The sequence below is a fragment of the Rhinatrema bivittatum genome, chromosome 6 (genome assembly GCF_901001135.1).
Source record: "Rhinatrema bivittatum chromosome 6, aRhiBiv1.1, whole genome shotgun sequence".
Classification (NCBI taxonomy): Eukaryota; Metazoa; Chordata; class Amphibia; order Gymnophiona; family Rhinatrematidae; genus Rhinatrema; species Rhinatrema bivittatum.
The window spans coordinates 110,564,423-110,587,779 of record NC_042620.1 but is presented as its reverse complement, the minus strand read 5'-3'; the positions used below and the strand labels follow the sequence as shown (position 1 = coordinate 110,587,779).

General features: G+C 47.7%; 1 protein-coding gene across 2 annotated transcripts in view; it reads right to left on the bottom strand.

Moving 5' to 3' along the window:
* Positions 1-1,839: 1,839 nt before the first annotated feature.
* The window catches only part of LOC115093666 (cytochrome b reductase 1), a 30,563-nt gene continuing 9,045 nt past the window's right edge, over positions 1,840-23,357 (bottom strand). For both annotated transcript variants that reach the window (XM_029605773.1, XM_029605774.1), the window contains exons 2-4: positions 6,858-7,066; positions 3,601-3,755; positions 1,840-2,903 (exon numbers count right to left, since the gene is read on the bottom strand). In XM_029605773.1, the coding sequence (XP_029461633.1) occupies positions 2,621-2,903; positions 3,601-3,755; positions 6,858-7,066 (647 nt within the window). In that variant the 3' untranslated portion in view covers positions 1,840-2,620. The remainder of the gene's footprint in view (positions 2,904-3,600; positions 3,756-6,857; positions 7,067-23,357) is intronic.

Below are 23,357 nucleotides of genomic sequence, written 5' to 3'. Positions count from 1 at the left end.
GCCTCTTAGCTATGCTCAAAATGTTAAATGGAGGGCCAGCCCTCTGGCTCAGGCTGCAGAGCAGCAGATTGGTTATTTTCAAATCTTCTGTTTGATGGGCCAGTGTAAGGAGAATGTTGCTGCCAATAACTGATTGTGCAACAAAGACCTTGGCTGCTCTGCCAGGGACACGCTGGCCTGATCAGCCTATTCCCAAGGGAGAGATAAGTCAGGCTTTGTGGTAGCAACTGTTTGACGACAACACAGGGATAGCAACTGCTATCGACGGTTGTAAACTGTTGGCAACGACACAGGGGAAACCATAGTGATCAACAATTTTCCTGACATGTATAAAATGCAGAGGGGTGGAACGGCAAGACAGGAGTCTTTTGGAGCGCCATCGTAGATGTACGATGTGCTGCAGATTCCCCTTCTTTGCCTAATCAATTGACCAGACTTCTCGCACAGACAGGCTGATGTATGAGGGGTGAGGAAACCTGAATATCCATGGACAGGTATGTGACTTTGTATATATGTATAGAACTGTAAGCTTTGAACCATGACATCATGTAAATAAATGATATCATAGAGAGTGTGTGGCAGTGCTTTTATTCTTGCTCCACACAGCCATATAGAGTCAGCTGTGCCATGATGGTGACAGACTTGATCCTGTGGAAAGAGGAAAAGATGACTGCCATTGTGCACACTGAGGGGGTTAAGACTTGGGAGTGACCTCCCTCCAGGCTTCCTGATCATCACGAGTACATGGGCTGCTAGGGCATACTGTATACAGGGGCAGGGGTAGAAACAAAAAAGAATTTGTAAAAGGGAATCAAAAACTACTTTTTAAAAAGTTAAGACTTAAATGTGGTATCTTTTTTATGTAGCTAAATATTTTAATTTACAAAAGAACACATTTAAAAGCACTGAAAATATGTCTCTCATGTTTGTAGTTTGAAGCATCTATATAAAGTATAAAACTGATTAGTGCTATATTAGACAACATTGACATAAGAAAATTATTTTACTTTATACATGAAGTATTGCTTTTGTTGCGCTATTAGTAAAATGTGTTTATATTCCATCAGTTGTTGGTTTTTTTAAGTATCTAGGCCTTTTTCCTGCAGAATTCATCACCTGAGTAAAAGGCAAAAAATAACTGGAGACGTCAGGCCTGCTGTATTTTTCTCTTGTTACAAAAAAGGTATTTGGGCTGGAGTGGGGGATAAATGGTTTTATGCAGTACAAATTTATTCTTGTGTACAATTTCTGTACTACCACAAATGTTTCAGGGAATACAATTTTTGTTGATGCATTCCTCTGACAACATCGGAAATTAATTGACCATTACCAGGGATACCAGATGGCTTCCGTTCATCAAGGTCAGGCTAAGCCAGTCCTGGTTATACCACTATTGATGACCTGGAGCCATCTGCCAATCCTCCCATTATAGCAGAATGAATATTAATATACTGCAGGATTGGCTTTTTATGTCATCAGAAGCCTCAGATTTTAAAACACACGACAACAGATTCCCTATTTTGTATAAAGCTAACTATACTGTTCTTGCACCATTTGTTTACATGAGTAATGTTTTTAAAGATTTAACAGTTACAGTTTCCGTTGGAAATACTCTGTGCTCTAAAGCTTTGTTTGCAACATATTTTAAAAAACATGCTCCAGCTTATGTCATACCCAGTGATACACTCACTGCAAATGCAGAATTCTCATGAGGCCAACAGGATGTGGTGTTTCCATTCAGGACATAAAATACTATTTCCAGACATAAGTTCTTCAAGCTAAGATGAAAACCAACACATTACATAATCTGGAAATGTATCAGACACATTCTGCCTTAGTTTACCATTAACATTATTTACTATTCTAAGACTTCAAAAGCAGAGAGCAACCAGCCCGTTTTAACGTAGCAGTGCTGCACTATGTGCAGGCTTCAAAATGCAAAATTCTGTTTTTCTCCTTGCTCTGTTTGCAGGGATAACTCCCAATTGTCCTTTCTGTTCTCTTCTAAAAATATTTTAAGACTCACACTTAAAGGGTGAATTTTATGCGATATCCATGTACGTATTGTAACTGTTTTAGAATGATTGAGTTGCTGATGCTTGTATTCCTGCTTCAGGGTGATGCTGAATTCCATTTCTGATAATGATCAGTGCAGAAGCACTATTATTTGCTCAAATTTGGAAAGGGGGAGGGGAACTAATGGGCAGACTAGGTGGGCTTTATGGTCTTTTATCTTCCCTCATATTCTGTTTCAATATTCTTATTTCTCCTTAGTTTTGAATAAAACTCCAAAGGAAGGCTCCTCAATTTGGCCTACTACAACTGCTGGCTTTCATTATTTAAAAATGTTTTTGGAATACTACCACTATTTTCAGGCATTTACTCCAAGATACTAGCTAATATTGCTGACAGATAAACTGCATCAATATACACACACAGTAGAAGTTTAATTTGAATAGCTAAAGTGACATTTTTCTTTTTGGCGATATTATTATGGTTATATTTCTGTATACAGTGCAGACTTCCTGGAGGCTGCTGATTTCATTTGGTATCCATGGATAATCTGCACAGGCACCACATAAAGCTAGATTCTGCAGCTTTCACTGGTCTGCCCTGCCCTTTACATGGTTGACCTTTGACCTGCCTCATCGAGACTGACATATCGTTTCCTGGCTGCTTCCCTGCTGAGCTCCCCTTCATAGTCTGCAGGAGTGGCACCCTCCTCGGCACCATTGGCCCTTTCTCCGTTTGGTGACAGAGTTTTCAGAGCCTGCTCTTGCGGACGCTTCCACTGCGGCTGGGTTACCATCCAGAAAACAAAGGCTCCGAAGATGAGGATAAAAACACCAAGAAAATTAACAAAGAGAGCCTCTGGTGGAGATCGGCTGTAGCCTGAGCCGGCTCTGTAAAATAAAAAAAAAGTTAGTAAGGACAAAGCTACTTAAACAATTCTGAAGGAAAGAGGGCTAAACAGCATCAGTAAGTGCTCTGTACTGAGATCCCCTTTAGCCTCTTGGAATCCACATACTGATATCCTGCTCTCATCTTTTTTAGTCACAAATGCCCCTTCCCCCCCCCCCTCAGATTTACTCTGAAGAAATACACGATAAAAGATCTTTGCGACCACCAGAGGTTCAGCAAAGCCTGACCTGGAACTAGGGGCTACTGTGACCACCTTTCTCTAGGCATTACACTACCCACATTTCATGAAAATCTGTACAAAATTGTTTCTGCTCACATAAAATAATTTGCAATAAAGCCTATGGAATTAAATAAAACCCAATTAAAAAACAAAACCGTAACAATATTACTCATTTAGCAAGACATCACCTTTTCACACGGCATCGTTACTGAGCTTTATTAAAGCCACCCTTTGCTATTCGTTGATGCCTCAAGATGTGCTGAATGTGCTTCGGAGGACTGCGACACAACAGCTCGATTCTACTCAAGCCATCCCACAACCAACGATAACTTGCCACCCAAGTGCTAAGGACAGCAGTGAGCAAGAATGCCCCATGAAGAGACAGATTGTATTCATTTGTTAAAACACAACTCTATCAAATACAGGTTAGCTATTTAAATGAAACCACACATACTTACAGGGCAAATATAAGTTTTTCTGTGATTCCCATAAGAGCTGTTGCAATTCCTGACCCGAAGATCAACAGCCCAGAAAATTTGTGCAGTGGTAAGAGCGCAGCTCTAACAGACATGGGAGCGTAGGGGAGGAGGTAGACCAACAATCCAAACAGGATCTAAAAGCAAAAAAGCAGAGGATTTATTGGTACTCAAAGGCTGTAAACATACAGCAGTATTTAAGCGTATTAAAAAATTCAGATTAACTTATGTTTTATGCTTTGAAAGCCTCTCCAGTTGCCTTCACACTTGGAAGAACCCAGAGTTTCACTGACCTGAGAGATTCTTTGCTTTTAAAGTTTAATTTTTAGGAGAAACATTAAATATTATTGTTAATTTTGTGGGCTCAGCAATTACCTCCTCCTCAATCAGAACCAGGGTTGGGCTCAGGTGCCATGAACCTTCATTTGCAACAACCCAGGGGATTTTTTTTTCTCCAGTTTTATCTTTCTTCCCAGCCAATTCTCCGCTGGGGCCATGCACCAGGGCTCTTTCTGGAACCCTGCAATCATGGGCTCTAAACCCAACCACTAGATGTCACCGTTGTGTGATATGGTAATCACAAAGTGAGAGAGTACAAGCTCCCTACTCATCACATCACAACATACATAGGGAACCCTATGAGTTCATTTTTATAGCATTGACATTCACAATTTACTGTAATCTCATAACAATTTTGTCATCAATATTACCATTTATCAGCAGTGCTTAACATAATACATACACATCAATTTATCATTTTTATTAATTACATCCACTGATGTTTACAATATTTCAAAAACATGTGCAACCCAATATACAAAAATATACACATTTATTTAGCAGCAATGTATTAACATTTAAAACACATATACCCTACAATCACTCATCCACATACACTCCCCACCCATTAAAACCCCATCTATTCCCTTTTAATAGATGCACCATACATATTTCACTTAAAGTGCTTAACACAAATTCTTAAATCCTAAATGTATTCTTTCCACGGGAGTAGTTCACAATGTCCCAACAGGGATCCCCGTTTTGCCGCAGCTTCCTCAGGGGACAAATCACTCCCACTTCATCCGGAGACGACGAGACCCACCGGCCTTCCACCCTCCAGATTATTACACCTAAAACACACTTCCTCCAATTTCAATCACCGGCACCGTTGCACACCTTCTCAGTTATATCACCACCTCAAATATATCTTCAGCAATTCCTGGTATATTCTAATTGTTCCACTTATCATACAATCCACTTTATGTGTGCCTCACAAACAGCTTAGCAGGCACCAAGAGAATATCTCAATAATGAATGCATAACAGCGTCCACCATCTTAACAGCAATCAATCCTTTTCAAAGTGCTGATAAATGGTAATATTGATGACAAAATTGTTATGAGATTACAGTAAATTGTGAATGTCAATGCTATAAAAATGAACTCATAGGGTTCCCTATGTACCATTGTCTGATAACCAGGACTCCCTCCCTCCAGGGGTTATGACTGCTACGTCTGCAGTATCTCCGGTTCGGGCTAGCCCAGGGAGTGATTGGAATACAAATCCAGGTATTCTGCAACAATATAGTCCATATGATACCAGCCCTTTAGCCAGCTGAGGGACGGAGGGGGATAATTTGTATGTCTTTGAGCCTTGGTCACAAACAGCTCTTACAGATATGCAAACCTGAAGAGAGATTAAATGGGTAAAATTAGGAATTTACATGTGCAGAAAGTACCCTGGACAGCTTTTAATTTCAATCTGGATTTACATTTACCAACCCCCCCCCCCAAAAAAAAAAAAAAAAACTAGACAGTTTTGAAAGGTCATTTTTATGCCCCTCTATTTCAAAAGGAAGATTTTCTGTTCATAGTTTGGGCTGATTAGAGAGAAATGTTTGACTTTTCAGTAGATTTATAATTTAAAAAAATAAATTGGTATCCTAAATATTATATATACAGCAACTGCTTGGCCAACAGAAAGAAAGAAATGTTATGTACAATTTTTCCTGCAAGATTAATCATTGTCTTTCTAGTTGCAACTGCAGAAAACTGAATGCATAATTCTGTGATTCCAGTTTCTGGGACTTCCAGACATGGTGTGTGAATGAATGTAACGCAGCCAGTTTTATAAGTGAACGTCAGTCATCTGGATGAACATCAGCAGCTCTAGGCTCAGCTGGAGCAAACCCATCAGGCTGCTTAAGACTCAAACAGGGTAGATGTAGTATCTTGTGGTCCGGATTTAAGGTTTGCTCCTTTTAGTTTAAGGATTGTGTTCAGCATGAAGCACTCTCTCTTCACCGAGATTCATACTGCATTCAGTTCTTTGTGAGGAGTGTTTTAATTTAGGTTTTCTTTTAAGAGCGGATTTGTTTTCTTACTTCTGTTTTCTTACAGTCTCTTGATGAAACCATAAAAGAATTCTTAACTGAGCCAGATGCCATTTGCAAGCAGTGAAGAACAGTGGAAGGGAGAGAAAGAACCAGATTCTGAATAAAATAAATACACCAGCATTTTGGCGACTCAGCTCTTTTCTCAGTGGGGTTCAAGAGTAGGTTTAGATTCTGGGTTCCTTTTGGGTGCGGCTCTTTTCATCCATTGTAAAATGCTGTGTTTGGGAGTTAGATATAGATTCAAAATACCTAGCAGTACAGCTTTGAATTACTCACATCTTTCTATGCCCCGAGCTCCCAGCTCCTCTGAGATAAGATGCAGGCCTTAATCAACAGCCTGATCAAATATAGAATGCTGCGATGGACTGGATTAAAAGACAATGGTCATTGTGAGAAATTGTACATATATAATATATATGAAAAAATGTGGTTTGCTAAAATTATACCTCAATAATTTGATATTTTGTAGGAAAATATTGAACTCCTTGACAATCAAGTATGAGCCAAAAAAGCATTTTGGGAGTTCTAGCTAGAGGTCAAGTGAAAGGAGACTAACAGAGTTTTCCAGAGAAGCATTAGTTACAGCCTTTTGCCATAATCCCTGTTTCATCAACCACTGTAGTAACAATAGAAATCACTGAAATCCCATTATTGCAGTCTCATACTATAAAAAGAGCTGATTTTTAAAACAGATGTCATTTCCAAAATCACAGCCACCCATGGTAAGCAAGGTGTCTACCCACGGATATCTTTACAATACCTGTAGTGGTCCTCCTTCAAATGCCCAGGGCACCTAGCCTTCTGCCTTACCAAAATATGAGAAAACAAAAACGGAAGAAACTGACCTGCAAGCCATACAATATCACCGCAGTCAGTCCGACCCAGCTGTGCATACTGTACATGTTGGGAATGTTCTTGCTGTTGTGAAAATCAAAGACAGCTACCAGAGACACAGTCGCAAGAGCCAGCACTATAATGTGCAACCCGGCATGGATACATTTCATTAGGAATTTACTGTAGTTCCAGGTCCAGGGCAGTCTGTACACAACAATGGCTGAAAAGAAAAAAAAAAGAAAAAAAAAAGTGTTTAATATAGCACAGTTCCAGATGATTATTCTTCTTGGCCCGGTAGTTCCTCCTTTTTCTTCGGAACCAAGGCTGAGATTCTGGTGCCATAAGTCTGCTTTTCTCCCACGGTTCCTAATCAGGCCTTTGTAATAACTGCCCTGAGGCTGGATGCCATGCACTAGAGCTCCTTCCAGAACCCTGTGCTGTGCTATAAATCCACCTACCAGGTACTGCCTTTAACAATGACCGACTCCCCCTGCCCCCAACCACAATAGGCTGGGAACGCCGCCTCCAGTGCATTTTCAGCCCCGGTTGACCCAGGGAGTAAAAGGTCCAACTTGAGCTAAGGTCCTTCTGCATGGCAGTGCACAACACTGCTACTGGAGCCACTGGGTTGGCCAGGTTACTTTTCAAGAATACATTTAAGAATCCTGTATGCCTTGCAGGAAACAGACATGCTACGAGTGAACTAAATGAAACAGCATAGGTCTCTCATAAGGATCAGCAGACTACCATAGTCAATTCACAATATTTTAGGCTTAATTCAGGCTCAGATTCTAATTTATTTATTCTACCCTATTTGCTTTATTTAATGACAGTTCTAAAAGACTCATATTGTACCATACACATGGATATCGCACCCCTGAGATTATACCTGCTGATTAATATTGACTATGCTTGACCTCCTGCTGTACCTTAAACAAAATGTTGAGATTACTTACCTGATAACTCCTTTTCCTTAGTGTAGACAGATGGACTCAGAACGAATGGGTATAGTATCTGCGTGCTAGCAGTTGGAGACGGATCTGACGTCAGCACGGGCGTATATATACCCCCACAGGAAGCGTAGCAACTTACTAATCTTCCTTGCAAAAGCTGTTATGGATGTGTGTACTGACGCTCAGTGAAAAGTGAAACAGAATTCCCCTGACCGATTGATAATAGCTGGAGACGCCAGCATTCCCAACCGGAAGGCGTTGACACCTGGTAGAGTGTACGCTCTTATGGAAACAGAGGACATGGCTTACCTTGAATCGGTGAAATCCATGTACACAGGCAGCTGGGCGGGATGCTGAGTCCATCTGTCTACACTAAGGAAAAGGAGATTATCAGGTAAGTAATCTCAACATTTCCTGGCGTGTAGCCAGATGGACTCAGAACGAATGGGATGTACAAAAGCTTTACTCCCAGCCTGGGCGGGAGGCTGCCTGAGGACCATGTAGTACCGCCCTCGCAAATGCTGAGTCCTCCCTGGCCTGGACATCCAGACGGTAGAACCTGGAGAAGGTATGGAGGGAGGACCATGTCGCCACTTTACAGATTTCTGCAGGCGACAGCATCCTGGATTCCGCCCAGGATGCCGCTTGTGCTCTGGTAGAATGAGCCTTGACCTGTAGAGGCGGAGACTTCCCGGCCTCCACGTAAGCTGCTCTGATAACTTCTTTAATCCAGCGGGCGATGGTGGGCCGAGAGGCCGCTTCCCCTTGTCGTTTCTCGCTGTGCAGGACGAACAGATGGTCTGTCTTTCGTAGTTCTTGTGTCACTTCCAGATATCTAGGCAGCAGTCTGCCTATGTCGAGATGGCGTAGCAAACGTCCTTCTTCAGATTTCTTCAAACCTGCCGTGGTAGGCAAGGATGTAGTCTGATTAAGGTGAAACTGTGAAACCACTTTAGGTAAAAAGGAGGGAACCATGCAAAGATGGATAGCCTCTGGGGTGATTCGCAGAAAGGGATCACGGCAGGACAGTGCTTGTAGCTCTGAGACGCGGCGTGAGGAACACACCGCCAATAAGAACACCATCTTCAAGGTTAGAGAATGGAGAGACAGGCCCCGAAGGGGTCTGAAGGTGGATCCCGCGAGGAAATCCAAAACAAGGTTGAGGTTCCATAAAGGTACGGGCCACTTCAGTGGCGGACGAACATGCTTGACTCCTTGCAGGAAGCGAGAAACATCTGGGTGCTTGGCGATGGTCTTGTCATCCCTCCTGGGGCCATAGCAAGACAGCGCAGCCACCTGAACCTTGATGGAGCTGAGGGAGAGACCCTTCTGAAGTCCATCTTGCAGGAAATCCAACACAATAGGGATTGTGGTCACATGTGGATTGGTGCCATGAGTGTCGCACCATGCTTCAAATACTCTCCAGATCCTTACATAGGTGAGGGATGTGGAAAACTTGCGAGCTCGGAGGAGTGTATCTATCACAGGCTCCGAGTAACCCCTTTTCTTCAGTCTAGCCCTCTCAATGGCCAGACCGTAAGAGAGAATTGAGCTGCATCCTCATAGAGGATGGGACCTTGACTTAGAAGGTCCCGGAGAGGAGGCAGGGGAAGGGACTCCCCTGCCAGTAGTCTTCTTATGTCCGCGTACCAGGGTCTTCTTGGCCAGTCTGGTGCCACTAGAAGAACTAGGCCCCGGTGTTTCTGAATCTTGTGGATGATGGCGCCCAGCAGAGGCCACGGAGGAAAGGCGTATAGCAGAGTCCCTGGAGGCCACGGCTGAACCAGGGCATCGATTCCATGGGAGAACAGATCGCGCTTGCGGCTGAAGTATCTGGGTACTTGAGCATTGGACGTCCACCAGTAAATCCATGTCCGGAATCCCCCAGTGATCCACAATCATCTGGAAGGCTGTGGGTGACAGCTGCCACGCTCCAGGATTTAGACGTTCTCTGCTGAGGAAGTCTGCCGTGGTGTTGTCCTTCCCGGCAATGTGGACGGCGGAGATGTCCTGAAGATGCGCCTCTGCCCAAACCATCAGTGGGGCGATCTCCAGAAATACTTGTCGGCTTCTGGTTCCGCCCTGACGGTTGATGTATGCCACCGTGGTGGCGTTGTCGGACATCACTCTGACTGCTCTGTTCTTCAGTCTGTGAGCAAATCGAAGGCATGCCAATCAGACTGCCCGAGTCTCTAGACGGTTGATGTTCCACGCTGACTCTTCTCCGCGCCACCGCCCTTGTGCGGTGAGTCCTTCGCAGTGTGCTCCCCAGCCGCTCAGGCTGGCATCTGTGGTGAGCAGAGTCCATGTGGGGGAGGACATCCTCGACCCCTTGCTCATGTGGTCGGACTGCAGCCACCACCGTAACTGTGTCCGGACTCTGGCAGGCAGAGGTAGGTGCGTGGAATAGTTCCGTAGGCGAGGGCTCCAGCGAGAGAGCAGGGAGTGTTGTAGAGGTCTCATATGGGCCCTTGCCCAAGGTACCACTTCCAGGGTGGATGCCATGAGACCAAGAACCTGCAGATAATCCCAAGCTATGGGCCGACTGGCTCCCATCAAGTACTGGATACGCGTCTGAAGTTTCAACCTTCTCTTGGTAGTGAGACTGATTGTGTCTGCCTGCGTGTCGAACTGTACTCCCAGGTATTCCAGTGATGGGGAAGGCTGTAGGCAACTCTTGCTGAGGTTGATTACCCAGCCCAAGCTTTCCAGAAGGGCGATCACTCTGTCGGTTGTCCGATGACTCTCCTCTCGAGATTTCGCCCTGATCAGCCAATCGTCTAGGTAAGGATGGACCAGAATTCCTTCCTGCCTGAGGGCCGCTGCTACCACGACAACCACCTTGGTGAAGGTCCGCGGTGACGTGGCCAATCCGAAGGGCAGAGCCCGGAATTGGAAGTGGTGACCCAAAACCTTGAAGCATAGGTAGCGCTGATGATCCGGATGGATCGGAATATGCAGGTAGGCTTCCGACAACGACAAGTCTAACGCCGAGAGGAATTCTCCTGGCTGTACTGCGGTCTTGACGGAGCGCAGAGTTTCCATGCGAAACCTCAGGACCCGTAAGTATCGATTGACAGACTTGAGGTCCAGTACAGGCCGAAAAGTGCCCCCTTTCTTGGGTACCATGAAATAAATGGAATAGTGTCCAGAATTCACTTCCCAGGCAGGTACTGGGATGATAGCGTTCAAGGACAGGAGCCTCGCCAAGGTAGCTTCCAATGCTGCCTTCTTGTGTATGAGACATGACGATTCCACAAACTTGTCCGGAGGGAGATGATGAAAGTCCAGATAATATCCCTCTCGGATAATGGCGAGGACCCACTGGTCCGACGTGATCTCGACCCATCTGGGGTAGAAGAGGGTTAACCTGCCCCCTATGGCTCCGTCCCCCAGATGAATCGGCGGATTCTCATTGGGAGGCGCGGCCGGGACCTGAGCCCGGGCCTGCTCCCCTCTTGCGCTGCTTGGTCCGAAAGGACTGATTCCTGGCCTGAGGACGTGGTGCCTGGTAGCGATTCCTGTAAGGAACAAAGCGCTGTGAACTCCTGCCCCTGGAGGGCCTTGGAAAGGCGCGCTGGCCCCTTCTGAACCGATCTTCCAGCAGTCTAGGCACTGGAGAGGCGCCCCATGTACTGGCCAGTTTATCAAGGCCGCTGCCAAATAGGAAAGAGCCCTTAAAGGGCAATCTGGTGAGGCGTGTCTTTGAAGGCGCATCAGCCGACCATCTCCGGATCCAGAGCTGCCTCCTGGCGGCTACGGAGGATGAGATCCCCTTAGCTGTTGTCCGGACTAGGTCTGATGCAGCATCCATGAGGAACGAAAGAGCTGACTCCATGTCAGCTGCTGGAGCGTTGTTCCTAACCTGTGACAAACAGGCACGCGTCACCACTGTGCAGCAGGTCGCGATCCGCAAAGATAGAGCTGCCACCTCAAAGGTCTGTTTCAGAATGGCGTCCAGTCGCCGGTCATGAGGCTCCTTGAGGGCCGTCCCCCCCTCAACTGGAATGGAAGTGCGCTTGACCACAGCGCTAATCAAGGCGTCCACCTGAGGGCACGCCAGCAGGTCCTGGATAGCCGGTGCCAATGGGTACATGCCCGTCAGGGCCCGGCCCCCTTTGAAGGAAGCTGCTGGTGCCGCCCATTCTAAATCTATCAGTTGTTGTGCTGCTTGCAAGAATGGAAAATGGCGGGCTGTAGGACGAAGACCTTCCAGCAGGGGGTTCTGCGCAGCGGGTACCATAGCGCTGGGACCTGTAATATCCAACTCCGCCAGACACTGAGACACCAGGTCGGAGAGATCCTCCTTAGGGAAGAACCGCCTCATGGTTCTATATGGCTCAATCCCTGGGGGAAGTTCCCCCTTGTCCGGGAGTTCGGACTCATCCGGTGAAACCTCCTGGTCTGACTGATCTGGACTGTCCAGCGGTGGGAGGACCCGCTCACGATAAGGGCGTGAGGGTCCAGGAACAGGATCCGCAGGAGCCGCCACCGCAGCGGCAGCCGCAGCAGCCACCACAGTCGCAGCCACCGCAGGATCCGCAGCAACCGCAGGAACAGCAGGAACCGCAGGGCCTGGACGGGAAGCCGTTTGCATCTGTACAAAGGCATGAATCCCCTTAAAGAGATCCACCCAGGAAATGGAAGCAGCCTCTAATCGCCGGGGTACAAGATCCCCCGGGATTCCTGATTGGTCGAGACTGCCCGCTAAATCCGGGGTAGCCCCTGGGGTACTGTCAGCAAATCGTGGCTGAGACTGGTCCTGGCCCGAGGGTCCCACAGCCTCCTCACATTGGGCACATAGGGAGTCTGGCTCTTCACTGTGCGTGGCTCTAAGCTGGCATGCAGAGCAGAGGCCAAGGGCTTTAATGCCTTAGGCAGGCGGCGCCGCCACTGAAGACGCTGAGGCGTTCAGTTCCATGGAAAAGTATGCGCTGAATGAGAAGCGGCAATAATATATGCTTAATAGAACAGGCGCACAATAATAATAGTATGCGGCAGCAATATGCGCTTAATACAACAGGCGCACAACAATAATAGTATGCGGCAGCAATATGCGCTTAATACAGCAGGCGCACAATAATAATAATATGTGGCAGCAATATGCGCTTAATACAACAGGCGCTTAACCATAATAATATGCAATATGCTCTCAGCAATATGCAGTTAGCAATACACGCTCTATGGCTTTAAATAGGCTCTCAGCAATAAGCGGTTAGCAATACACGCTCTATGGCTTTCAATAGGCTCTCATCAATAAGCGGTTAGTAATACCCGCTCAATGGCATTCAATAGTCTCTCCGCAATAAGCGGTTAGCAATACACGCTCAGTGGCACTCAATATGCTCTCAGTAATAAGGCAATATACGCACAAGGAGGAATAGAGCCGCGCCTATTACGGGCGCTCAATACCTGAACAAGGCCCACAAAATGGCGCCCTCCACGGCGTGCCACACCGCCGATCCTCTGTTCCTCGGAGACCAGAAATAAGAGATGTATGCCTTACCTGATCCTCGGCGCTTCCCGGCTGGAACCCGGGCGGTCTCCGGCTGCGGGGGGAGAGGGCAAGTACCTTCACTGCCGCATTTGAGGATATGCACCCGCTGCCTCGTCCACGCCGGGACCGAGGCGCCTCGTATGCCTCACCCGAACCTCGCCCGGGGGCTATGTCCCTGCTGCGATTCGGCCACCGGACCGAGGACTTAGACCTCCGGGGGATCACGGAAATCACCCCGGGAAACTACAACTAGAAGTTGAAAGAAAGTAGAAAATAGAAAATAGAAAGTAGATTTGGAAAACACGCTCAACGAGCGTGCAGGCTCTCCAAACTGCTTTGGAGACGGAAATTACTAAGTTGCTACGCTTCCTGTGGGGGTATATATACGCCCGTGCTGACGTCAGATCCGTCTCCAACTGCTAGCACGCGGATACTATACCCATTCGTTCTGAGTCCATCTGGCTACACGCCAGGAAAGGTGCCGTTACTATGCACTCTGTTTACCCAACCTACTATGCACCCATTGTAATCCTAACCTGTTGTAACATACTTTGAACTCTCCCATTGGAAACGCATGATATAAATAAGCAATAATGATATGATGATGAAGTGGAAAAAAAAAAAAAGAGGGCTTTTATTGCCTCTAATCACTAAATGGCATTATACATTCCCCTACGCAGAGGACAGGAAGAGTATTTGCCCTCCATTCAGCTTGTACAGCTGAGCTGAAGAGGTCAGCAAATAGCACAGAAAACCCATCAGTTTATGACTTCATAAACTCCCTGCTCATACTCTGGTGCTATGCCAGGTCAGACTAGGAATAGAAAATGTGCAGCTCCTTTTGACTGTGCATAACTGAAACCACTGCCATACTGCCTATATTTAGTATTTTGGTTTGCTGAAGTCTCAGTTTCTAAGCCCCTGTCCCTATTTCTGGTTATTTTGAAAGAAGACATTTCTTCATCATTAATGGTACACATCCAGGATTCTTCTCTCTTTTATCTTTAGAAACAATTAGCGTCCTTGTACTGAATAAAAAATACCACATGCTGCTTTGAAGTGTAACAATTGGAATTAACAACCTTAAAAACATCCATGGGCCGAGGGAGATTGATGGGTTCAATTAAGCTAAAAGTTCTGAGGTGACTATAAAGGATTTACCTATACAGCTCAGCAAAAGTGTGATCTACAGCAGAAAAAGGTGACCTCAAGGACAACTGTTTCTCATTTGTTCCCCACACAAGTTGAGATAAGGTGTGTTCCAGAGGGATATGCTTGAGCACTGGAAGGTAATGGTTGCATGAAATTTAAAATTTCCTGCTTGCCAACCAAGAACCAACACTGATGACTTTGTGGTCTGATCTCTCTGCTGGAAGATTTCTGTAAGTCAACCAAAAAAAAAGGGGTGGAGTGCATAAAAAATCTGCATAAACCTGGTAACACTAGAGGCACATGCGGAGAAGTCGCACCAATGTAGAATGCACCGTTACATCAAAGCAAGAAGGCTGATCTATATTCTGACTACTGAAATATTGCCTTTACTGTATAATTTGTATCACCTGAGTTGGGCAAGTCACTTCACCCTCCATGGCCTTGGTACAAACTTAGGGCCGTTATTTACTAAGCATTTTTCCCATAAACACATAATGGAAGAAAACCTTTAGTAAATGGGCCCCTTAGATCCTGGTTTACTAAGGCTTTTCTATTATTCTTTTTCTATGGGAAAAATGCTTAATAAATAAGGTCCTTGAATGTAACTCACTTTGAGCCACCAATGAAAAGGCAGAAGCTAAATGCAAAAATAAAAATAAAAAAACAGTTGCGGCCTACATACTAACCTGCAATAATCCTGCCTGTAACCAATGGCAATTTTCAAAAGCCATTTACCCATGCAAATGGTTACTTAGGTGAGTAAAAGGGCGATTTGTAAACTGCCCATCCAGTAAGCGGTTAAAAGGAAGCACATTGTTCCACCACAGACACACTTTTACCCACATTTTTGTGGCGGTGTTCCCACAGCAGGGTTAGGCTGGGAGAACTGTGCATGTTTTTGAGGGAAACAATACCCACAGAAAAGAAAGTGCAGATCTCTGTGGGAGTTTTTTCCTTGGGCAATTCTCAAAGGAAAAGTATGTGCGTACTTCCCCCGGGAGAACTGTTGCAGAATTTGTGGGAAAATTACCTGTGGACCATGCACCTGCCCGCAGTTTTGAAAACTGCCCTCATTATATAATAAGGTAATGAGATACAGAATGTGGCACTAAAATAGCTATATTACAGCGAGCACAGCTAGTTTAGCACCATTGTGCTTTTCATCGCCCTGGATCCCCATGCTAACTAACGGGCCGATACAGTAAAAATCGCGGGAGAGCTCTCCCGGCGTGCGCATAGGACACTCTCCTGTGTGCGCAATACAGTAAATTAATTTATTTAAATTAGGGTCCGCGGCAAAAAGAGGCACTAGGGACACTGGCGCATCCCTAGCGCCTCTTTTTGGACAGGAGTGGCGGCTGTCAGCAAGTTTGACAGCCGACGCTCAATTTTGCCGGCGTCTGTTCTCGAGCCCGCTGACAGCCACAGGTTCGGAAACCGGACGCCGGCAAAATTGAGCGTCCGGGTTTCAACCCGCAAGCCCATTTTAAATTTTTATTTTTTTATTTTTTTACTTTTTTTTAACTTTTGGGGCCTTCGACTTAATATCGCCATGATATTAAGTCGGAGGGTGCAAATTAGCGCCTACCTTTGGGTAGGCGCTAATTTCTTAAAGTAAAACGTGCGGCTTGGCTGCACATTTTACTTACTGTATCGCGCGGGAATACCTAATAGGGCCATCAACATGCATTTGTAGGCGCTATTAGGTTTGGGGGGTTGGACGCGCGTCAAAAACGCGCGTCCAACCGTGGGTTAACAGTGCGCTCCACCAGAGCGCACTGTACTGTATCGGCCTGCAAGTGTGGTAGGGATGGAACGTGCCCCTACTGTCTCTCAGTCTCGCCAATCCCCCTCCAGACAAACCTCCCACCCCCATACACACACTTCTGACACCCCCTGACAACCATAATCGTGTCTCCCCCCCCCCCCCCCCCCCCCAAGTCTACCCCCTTTCTGGGATCCTCTCAATGCCAACCTGAACCTCCATGTTCACTGGAAAATTCAAGATGGCACTGGAGATTTTTTGTTTGGGGGTGGTGGGGGAATTGTTGAGGCTGTTTCTTGATGTAGGGAAGGGTTCTGGAAAGGGAGGGAGCCTGGGGACAGGCTCCACCTTGCCCTCAAGGTTGAATGGTTTTATGCCGATCCTGCCATGCAGAATCATTTAACTACACCTAGGACCCTGGCGCTTTCTCTAGCACAAGTTAGAAATAGCAGATAATGGCTAAACAGCTCATTACCACCATATGTGGCCATGCTGAAATGTAACATTCTTACATTATATTTAGTATGACCATCTTAGTGTAATTTTAGCCCAACAACAATTTATTCACACTGCATATATGCATTAAACTAGGGTTGCCAGCTTTACCACAGACCAGGACTGGACACTCAAGGACTGGAAAAGGGGAAGAGATGGTAACCCCCCCCCTCATTTGCATAAATTTTAGACCCTGCTAGTGAAAGTGAACTATCTAAACAGTGTTATTTATGTATGTATTAAAGGGCAATAATGAGCTGATGGGCTGTACACAGGCAACAGTTTCTCTTCCAGCCTTTCAAGGCACCCTGCCACTCAGCTGCTCCCCATTTCATATCTCGTGGATTATTAGGGGATAGCGGAGGGAACAAACTTTCTCCTCTCTTACTCACAAACACATGCTCCCTCTCTCTCACACTTGATCTCAGAGGGTAAGAAACATTCTGGGCAGGAAGGAAGGGAAATAGAGGGAAGCTAGGGATGTCGGGAGGGGTAGACAACTACCCAAGGTGCCAGCCCCCGGGGACACTAAGACATCTCATCAGGGGCTTGAGCACCAGTGCTGCATGTCTCCATTGCAGTGGAACAAGCTGGCCAGTCATGTTAATAAGGAGGTACTGCCCCCTCCCCTAATGGCCAGCCATGCTACCCACACTGCTTGGGGCATTGGGCAACCCAGCAACAGGCCAATGTGGAGCAGGAAGATTATAGGTGGGGGGAGGGGAGACAGTTTGGGAAAGGGAAAGGGCTAAGAAGGGGGTTCAGGCACGGAGAGAGGGACTACTGCTGTACATTATGGGGCCGATGCAATAAAAGTGCGTGGAAAACAGGTACTCATATTGAGGCACCGTTTTCCTAACGCACATCCATCCACCTCTCCTGGGCACCTGATGCAATGTTAATGAAATGCCACATGTTAGGACAAAGGCAGTAAGGCACTCCTTTACAGGACTGAAAATGTAAACTGGTAAATTTTTAATATCTCAAAGGATTGGTAACTGCAACAAAATGCATGGAACTTCTCTGTGGTGTCCATTTCATGAGAAATCCCCTGCTCCTACCACAGTATATTTATTGGCATCGGATGCCCAGGAGACATGCTGCACATGAGTTAGGAAAATGGCACTCATAAATTGAGCGTCTGTTTTCCTAACCTGATTGCCATCTTTTTTTTTCTCCTGATGCTGCTTTCTGTGGTTCCTTCTACTTAGTATCGCGACTTTATTAAGTAGGAGCAACCACAGAAAAGCAGTAATTTTTCCTTTTATGTGGACGCTTGGGGCGCATCAAGACAATGCCAACTCTGGGGCTGGCATTTTTTGTGCATTAAAACGTGCACGTCAGGTGCATGGTGATTTTTTGCAACAGCTAATAGCTTCATTTATATGGCATTTACATGCGATGAGCACTAGTAGCTACACAATGTGTTAATCTCATTATTGCATCGGGAGTTATTCTACCATGTCAAGCTGTGCACTAGGCTAAGCGCACTATATTGCATCGGCCCCTATATGTTTTAACACCAGGTAACTTACAAATTGCTAAGGGACAAGGTGTGGGTCCAGAGTGAAACCTGAGGGAGGAAAGGATAGTCTACAGAGTGACTTCCAGACAGCTATTGGCTGGACTGAGTATGAGATCAATCCCTCCATGCCCTCCTGTATCTCAACCATCCCATGCTTCCCATCATATCATTGACTCTGTTCACTGTCTCTCTTTTCTCCCCAGCCTGTACCTCTGTCTGTCAGTCCACCTTCTCCCCTGTGCCTATGTCTCAATAGGTCTCATTGGAGCTCCTATCCTGGATCCTGGCCCAGCATGCTGTGAGGGAGGGGCTGGGATCAAGAGGGCCATTGCTCAGACATCTAAGTAGCCACTAGAAACTGAGGACTGTGCTGAACCCCGCCTCCTCAACCTATGCCATCCAAGCACAGCACACATGAGAGAGAGGGGATTGGACCCAGAGAATTTCTGTTGTGGAGATCTGCAGAACCACTGGGAGCTGAAGGCTGTGCCCCGCCTCCTTTCCCCATGCTGTCGAATCACAGCATCAGGCAGGGATACAGCACCACTCTCCTCTGATAGAGGGTGAGAAAGGCAGGGTCGGAGCCTAGGTAAGAGGCTGTGGGAGATAGGAACAGCAACCTGCAAAACCAGACTTTTTGTGTCTGGTCAATACTTCTGACTGGATGCTGCACTCAATGCCTGAAAACCTGGCTGTCCCGTCCAATACCGGGCAGTTGGCAACCATTTGTTAAGCACATTCAACGCTCATGTGCAAAATAATGCAGGTTAGCACATAGGACCCATAAAATGGTTCTATAAAGCAAGTTTGCTCACCTGTAAACAGGGCTCTCCGTAGAAGGCAAGATGAACTAGCTATGACATGTGGGTGATGACATCTAACAGCACTGAATGAACCCATCTCTCAGAGCTCTGGAATAAGTTTACTGAGCATGCATGATGGTTCTGTGCACACGCTGCTTCATGAGCCTATTATCAATTTCAAAGCTTAATAAGCTTTAGCGAGGCAGTCAACTAACTCTCCAAGGAGGCGGCCAGGAAATAAGCATGGCCAATTCATCCTGCTGTCTACAGATAAATCAAACTGGCGTTCTACACCAACAAGCAGGGCTGAATTACTCAAGTTGACAATTGTATAGCAGAGCACATACCAAATAATAGCCCGGTCCTACTAGTGGAGTATGGACTACTGGGAGAATAGGCTGTGCAGAATTGCATTCCTAAAACTACTGTCATCTCTCCACACGGGATGTGAAGGTGTGCACAGAAGACCAAGCTGAAGCTTTGCAGATTACTTCAAATTGAGGAGGCCCTTAGGTGACCCACTGAAGTCACCATGGCTCTCACTTGATGAGCCTCGATAGAGTTGGTGATCTGAATACCAGCTAGAATATAGCAATGTATGATGCATGATACAGTTCATGAGCCAATTTGACAGGTTTTTTGGCAACTTACACTCTTAGGAGGTAATTTTAAAAGGATTTACTCGTGTAAATGTAAAACTATCAGGCCGATACAGAATGGTGCGCTCGGCCGAGCGCACTGTTTAGCACCCATTTGGCCGTGCGTTTTTGACATGCTATTATTACCCCTTATACTGTAAGGGGTAATAGCACGTGGAAAACACATGGCCAACCCCCCCCGAAACTAATAGTGCTCATCACATGCAAATACATGTTGATGAGCCTATTAATCACCCACGATACAAAAAGTAAAATGTGCGGCCATTTTACTCTCAGAAATTAACGCCTGCCTATGTTTTCTTGAATTCAGATATTGTTTTTGTCTCCACCACTTCCACTGGGAGACTGTTCACACATCCATCGTCCTCTCTGTAAAGAAATATTTCCTAAGATTACTCCTGAGTCTAGCCTCATTCAACCTCATCTCATGACCCCTCTCCTTTCCACTGAAAAAAGCTCACCTCCTGTGCATGGAAATCTTTGATATTTGAATGTCTCTATCGTATTTCCCCTATCTCTCCTTTCCTCTAGGGCAGTGATGGCGAACTTCAGTACTCGAGTGCCACAAACAGGCCAGGTTTTCAGGATATCCACAATGAATATGCATGAGAGATTTGATGCACTGCTTCTATTGTATGCAAATCTATCTCCTGCATATTCATTGTGTATATCCTGAAAACCTGGCCTGTTTGTGGCACTCAAGGACTGGAGTTTTAAGTCTATCCCCATGTTTTAGAACAGTAGTTCCCACCCTGTCCTGGGGAACCCCCAGCCAGTGGGGTTTCAAGATATCCACAATGAATATTCAGGACAGGGTTGGGAACCACTGTTTTAAATGAAGACCACTAGCCATTTTAGTAGCCACCCTCCATTCTGTTTATATCCTTTTAAAGGTGCAGTCTCCAGAATTGTACATAGTATTCCAATTGAGGTCTCACCTGGGACCTATACAGGGGCAATGTCACCTCCCTTTTTCTGCTAACCATTCCTCTTCCTATGCAATCAAGCATCTTTCTAGTTTTACCAATCGCTTTATCCACCTGTTTGGCCACCTTAAAATCATCAGATACAATTACCCCCAGATCTCACTCTCTTTGTGCTTAGTATTTCACCTTCAATACTGTATCTTTCCCTAATGTTTTTACATCCTAAATACATTACTCTGCTTTTTTCAGCATTAAATCGTATCTGCCAAACCTTAAACAATTCCTCGAGCTTCACTAGTTGAGAAGGGCACCCCGACGAAGTATCGGGGTGCCCGGGCATAATGTGGGTGCCAGGCACACGCCGCGCCGGCACCTGGGGTGGGGGGGGGGGGGGGAGGTTGCAAGGGGGAAAGCGGGCCGCTGCGTGCGCATGCCCGCGCCAGCGTGCCCGCTCATTGGCTGCTATCCCCGAGGACGAATCCGGTCCTCGGGGAGGCAGGCCGGGAGCCCCAATTGGCTCCCTGAGAGGAAGGGAACCAATCGGCTGGAACCCAGCCGATTAGGTTCCCAGGGAGCGCCGGCAGCTCCCTCTTTGCCTGCCGACGCTCCCGGGATCGCATCGCTGTCCACCCCGACCACCATCGCCGCCGCGTGAGTACCCCCCCCCCCCCCCCCGCAGCAACCATTCCCGCCGTGCCGCTCGCCGGCCCCCATCCCAGCTAGCCGCTCGCGGCCCGGCTTACCACGCCGGCTTAGATTTACAAAAAAAAAACAAAAACTCTCATCTCGCTGGCCCCCCCCCTCAGTGACCCGCGCACCCCACACCGGGCGCGGCGATCCATGCATCCCCCCCCCTGCACGCCGCCGGCCCCCGTTCCGCTCCCCGCCCCGCCTGCCCAACAGCTCCCGTGCGCCGCGCCCCCCCCCCCGGGGCCCTCCACGCAGGGAGGGAGCCCTCTCACATCCATCCCCTGCCCCCCCCCAGCTGCTCCAGCCGCGTGCCCCCCTCCCGCTGCCGCCGCACCCCCCCCCACCACCCCCGCCGCCGCGTTACCCCCACGCACCTGCCGCGGGAGAGCCGCTATCCTCCCTGCTTCCCCCGCGGCGGAGCTGCTTCTCCGCCGCCGCCCCCCGCACGCGCCGCCTGCCCTTGCGCCCTGCACGCGCCGCGCGGCCCTTGCTTCCGCCCTTGCCCGCAGAAGATATATTAAAAAAAAAAAAAAAAAAAAAACCAACCACAGGCACCGGTATCGCTGGCCTCTATCCCAGCCCGGACTTCCCTGCCGGGCGAGGGAGATTTAAAAAAAAAAAAAAAAAAAGCAAAAAGAAGAACGGTCCAACTCGCCGGCCCCCATCGCCGCCGCGTGCGTCCCGTCCCCCTCCCAGCTACCCCCTCAACCCCGCGGCCCGGACACACCCCCCCCCCCCGGGCGCGGGTCATCCCAAAAAAAAAAAAAAAAATCATCATATATCTCTGTGCATGCATATATACTTGTGCATATATATATATATATATATATATATATATAAGTAACCCTAGCCGGGCCCGGACCCCCCGCCATGTACCCCCCCCTGCCCCCCCCCCGCCTGCGCCCCGGCCCCCCACGCGCGGGCGACTTGATTATACCCCCCACCACCACCTGCTACCCGCAGGCCCCCTGCCCCGCGGTGCTGTTCCCGTTGGCCCCCGCCGCCCGCTCCTTCCCTGCCCCCCCCCCCCCCCCCCCCCCCGGACATCCCCCGCCGCCCCCCCAGGTCCTTGCGGCAACTCCCAGAAATGCTGCCTATTACCTTTCGCTGGTACCCCGGCAGATCTGTTTCAAAAAAAAAAAAAATGCATTGCTGTAATGCTGACGGGCTCTGTGTATTCTCTCAAGTTCATCCACCTTACAGCGCCACTGCGATTGATCCCAACAAAAACCCCTTCGCCTCAACTCCGCTTCAGTGATGGCAGCTTACCAGCCCCAAGCAATGGAGGCCCCATTTCCACATACATCCCAGCCAGGACACGGACACCATCCGGGTGCCTCCCGCATGGCCCCCAATCTCATTCCACGTGAGGTGGAGTCCGAAGAAGCTGCAGTAGCACCGGGGGAGACAACGGGCACGACACCGTTAGTCGAGAAGCATCGCAGGAAGGGACGCCAGGCCAAGACCCATCGGTCCGTGGCTAAGAAAGCGGTCTCAACCCGACCAAAGGATTCGGACACCACAGAACTACCAGTCCCAACAAGAGGAAGAGGTCGCACGAAACGTAAGACCGATCCGACAACATCAGCATCGTCGAACAACGCTCAACGAACTACGGCTTCCGGCGGTAATGACGTCACCGGTAGACGACCCCACGACACAGCCGGTCCCTTGGAGCCACCGAGAGACGAAGCATATGCCCTCGAGACTGAGGAACGACGCCTTATCAATCCCACGAGTGCCGCTTACTTCGGCCTAAATACCGTAAGCCGGGGTCATAGGGAGCACACGAGAACGACCAGCGGTTCCACAAGGACAGGACAGCACAGTGAGAACCTCAGACCATCGCAAGAGGAGCCAGTCGACCTCAGATCCCCAGCAAGTAGACAGGCAAGGCCAAGCAAGGACACAGTGGCGACTGCTGACCACTCGGGTGAGTGGCGTCCTGTCCACAGGGCTCAACTGCAACAAGGTCCTTCCGTCCCCGTCCCAAACAATGCCTACTCTTATTCAGAACGGTGGCTCACTCCGGGATTAGGGGCAAAG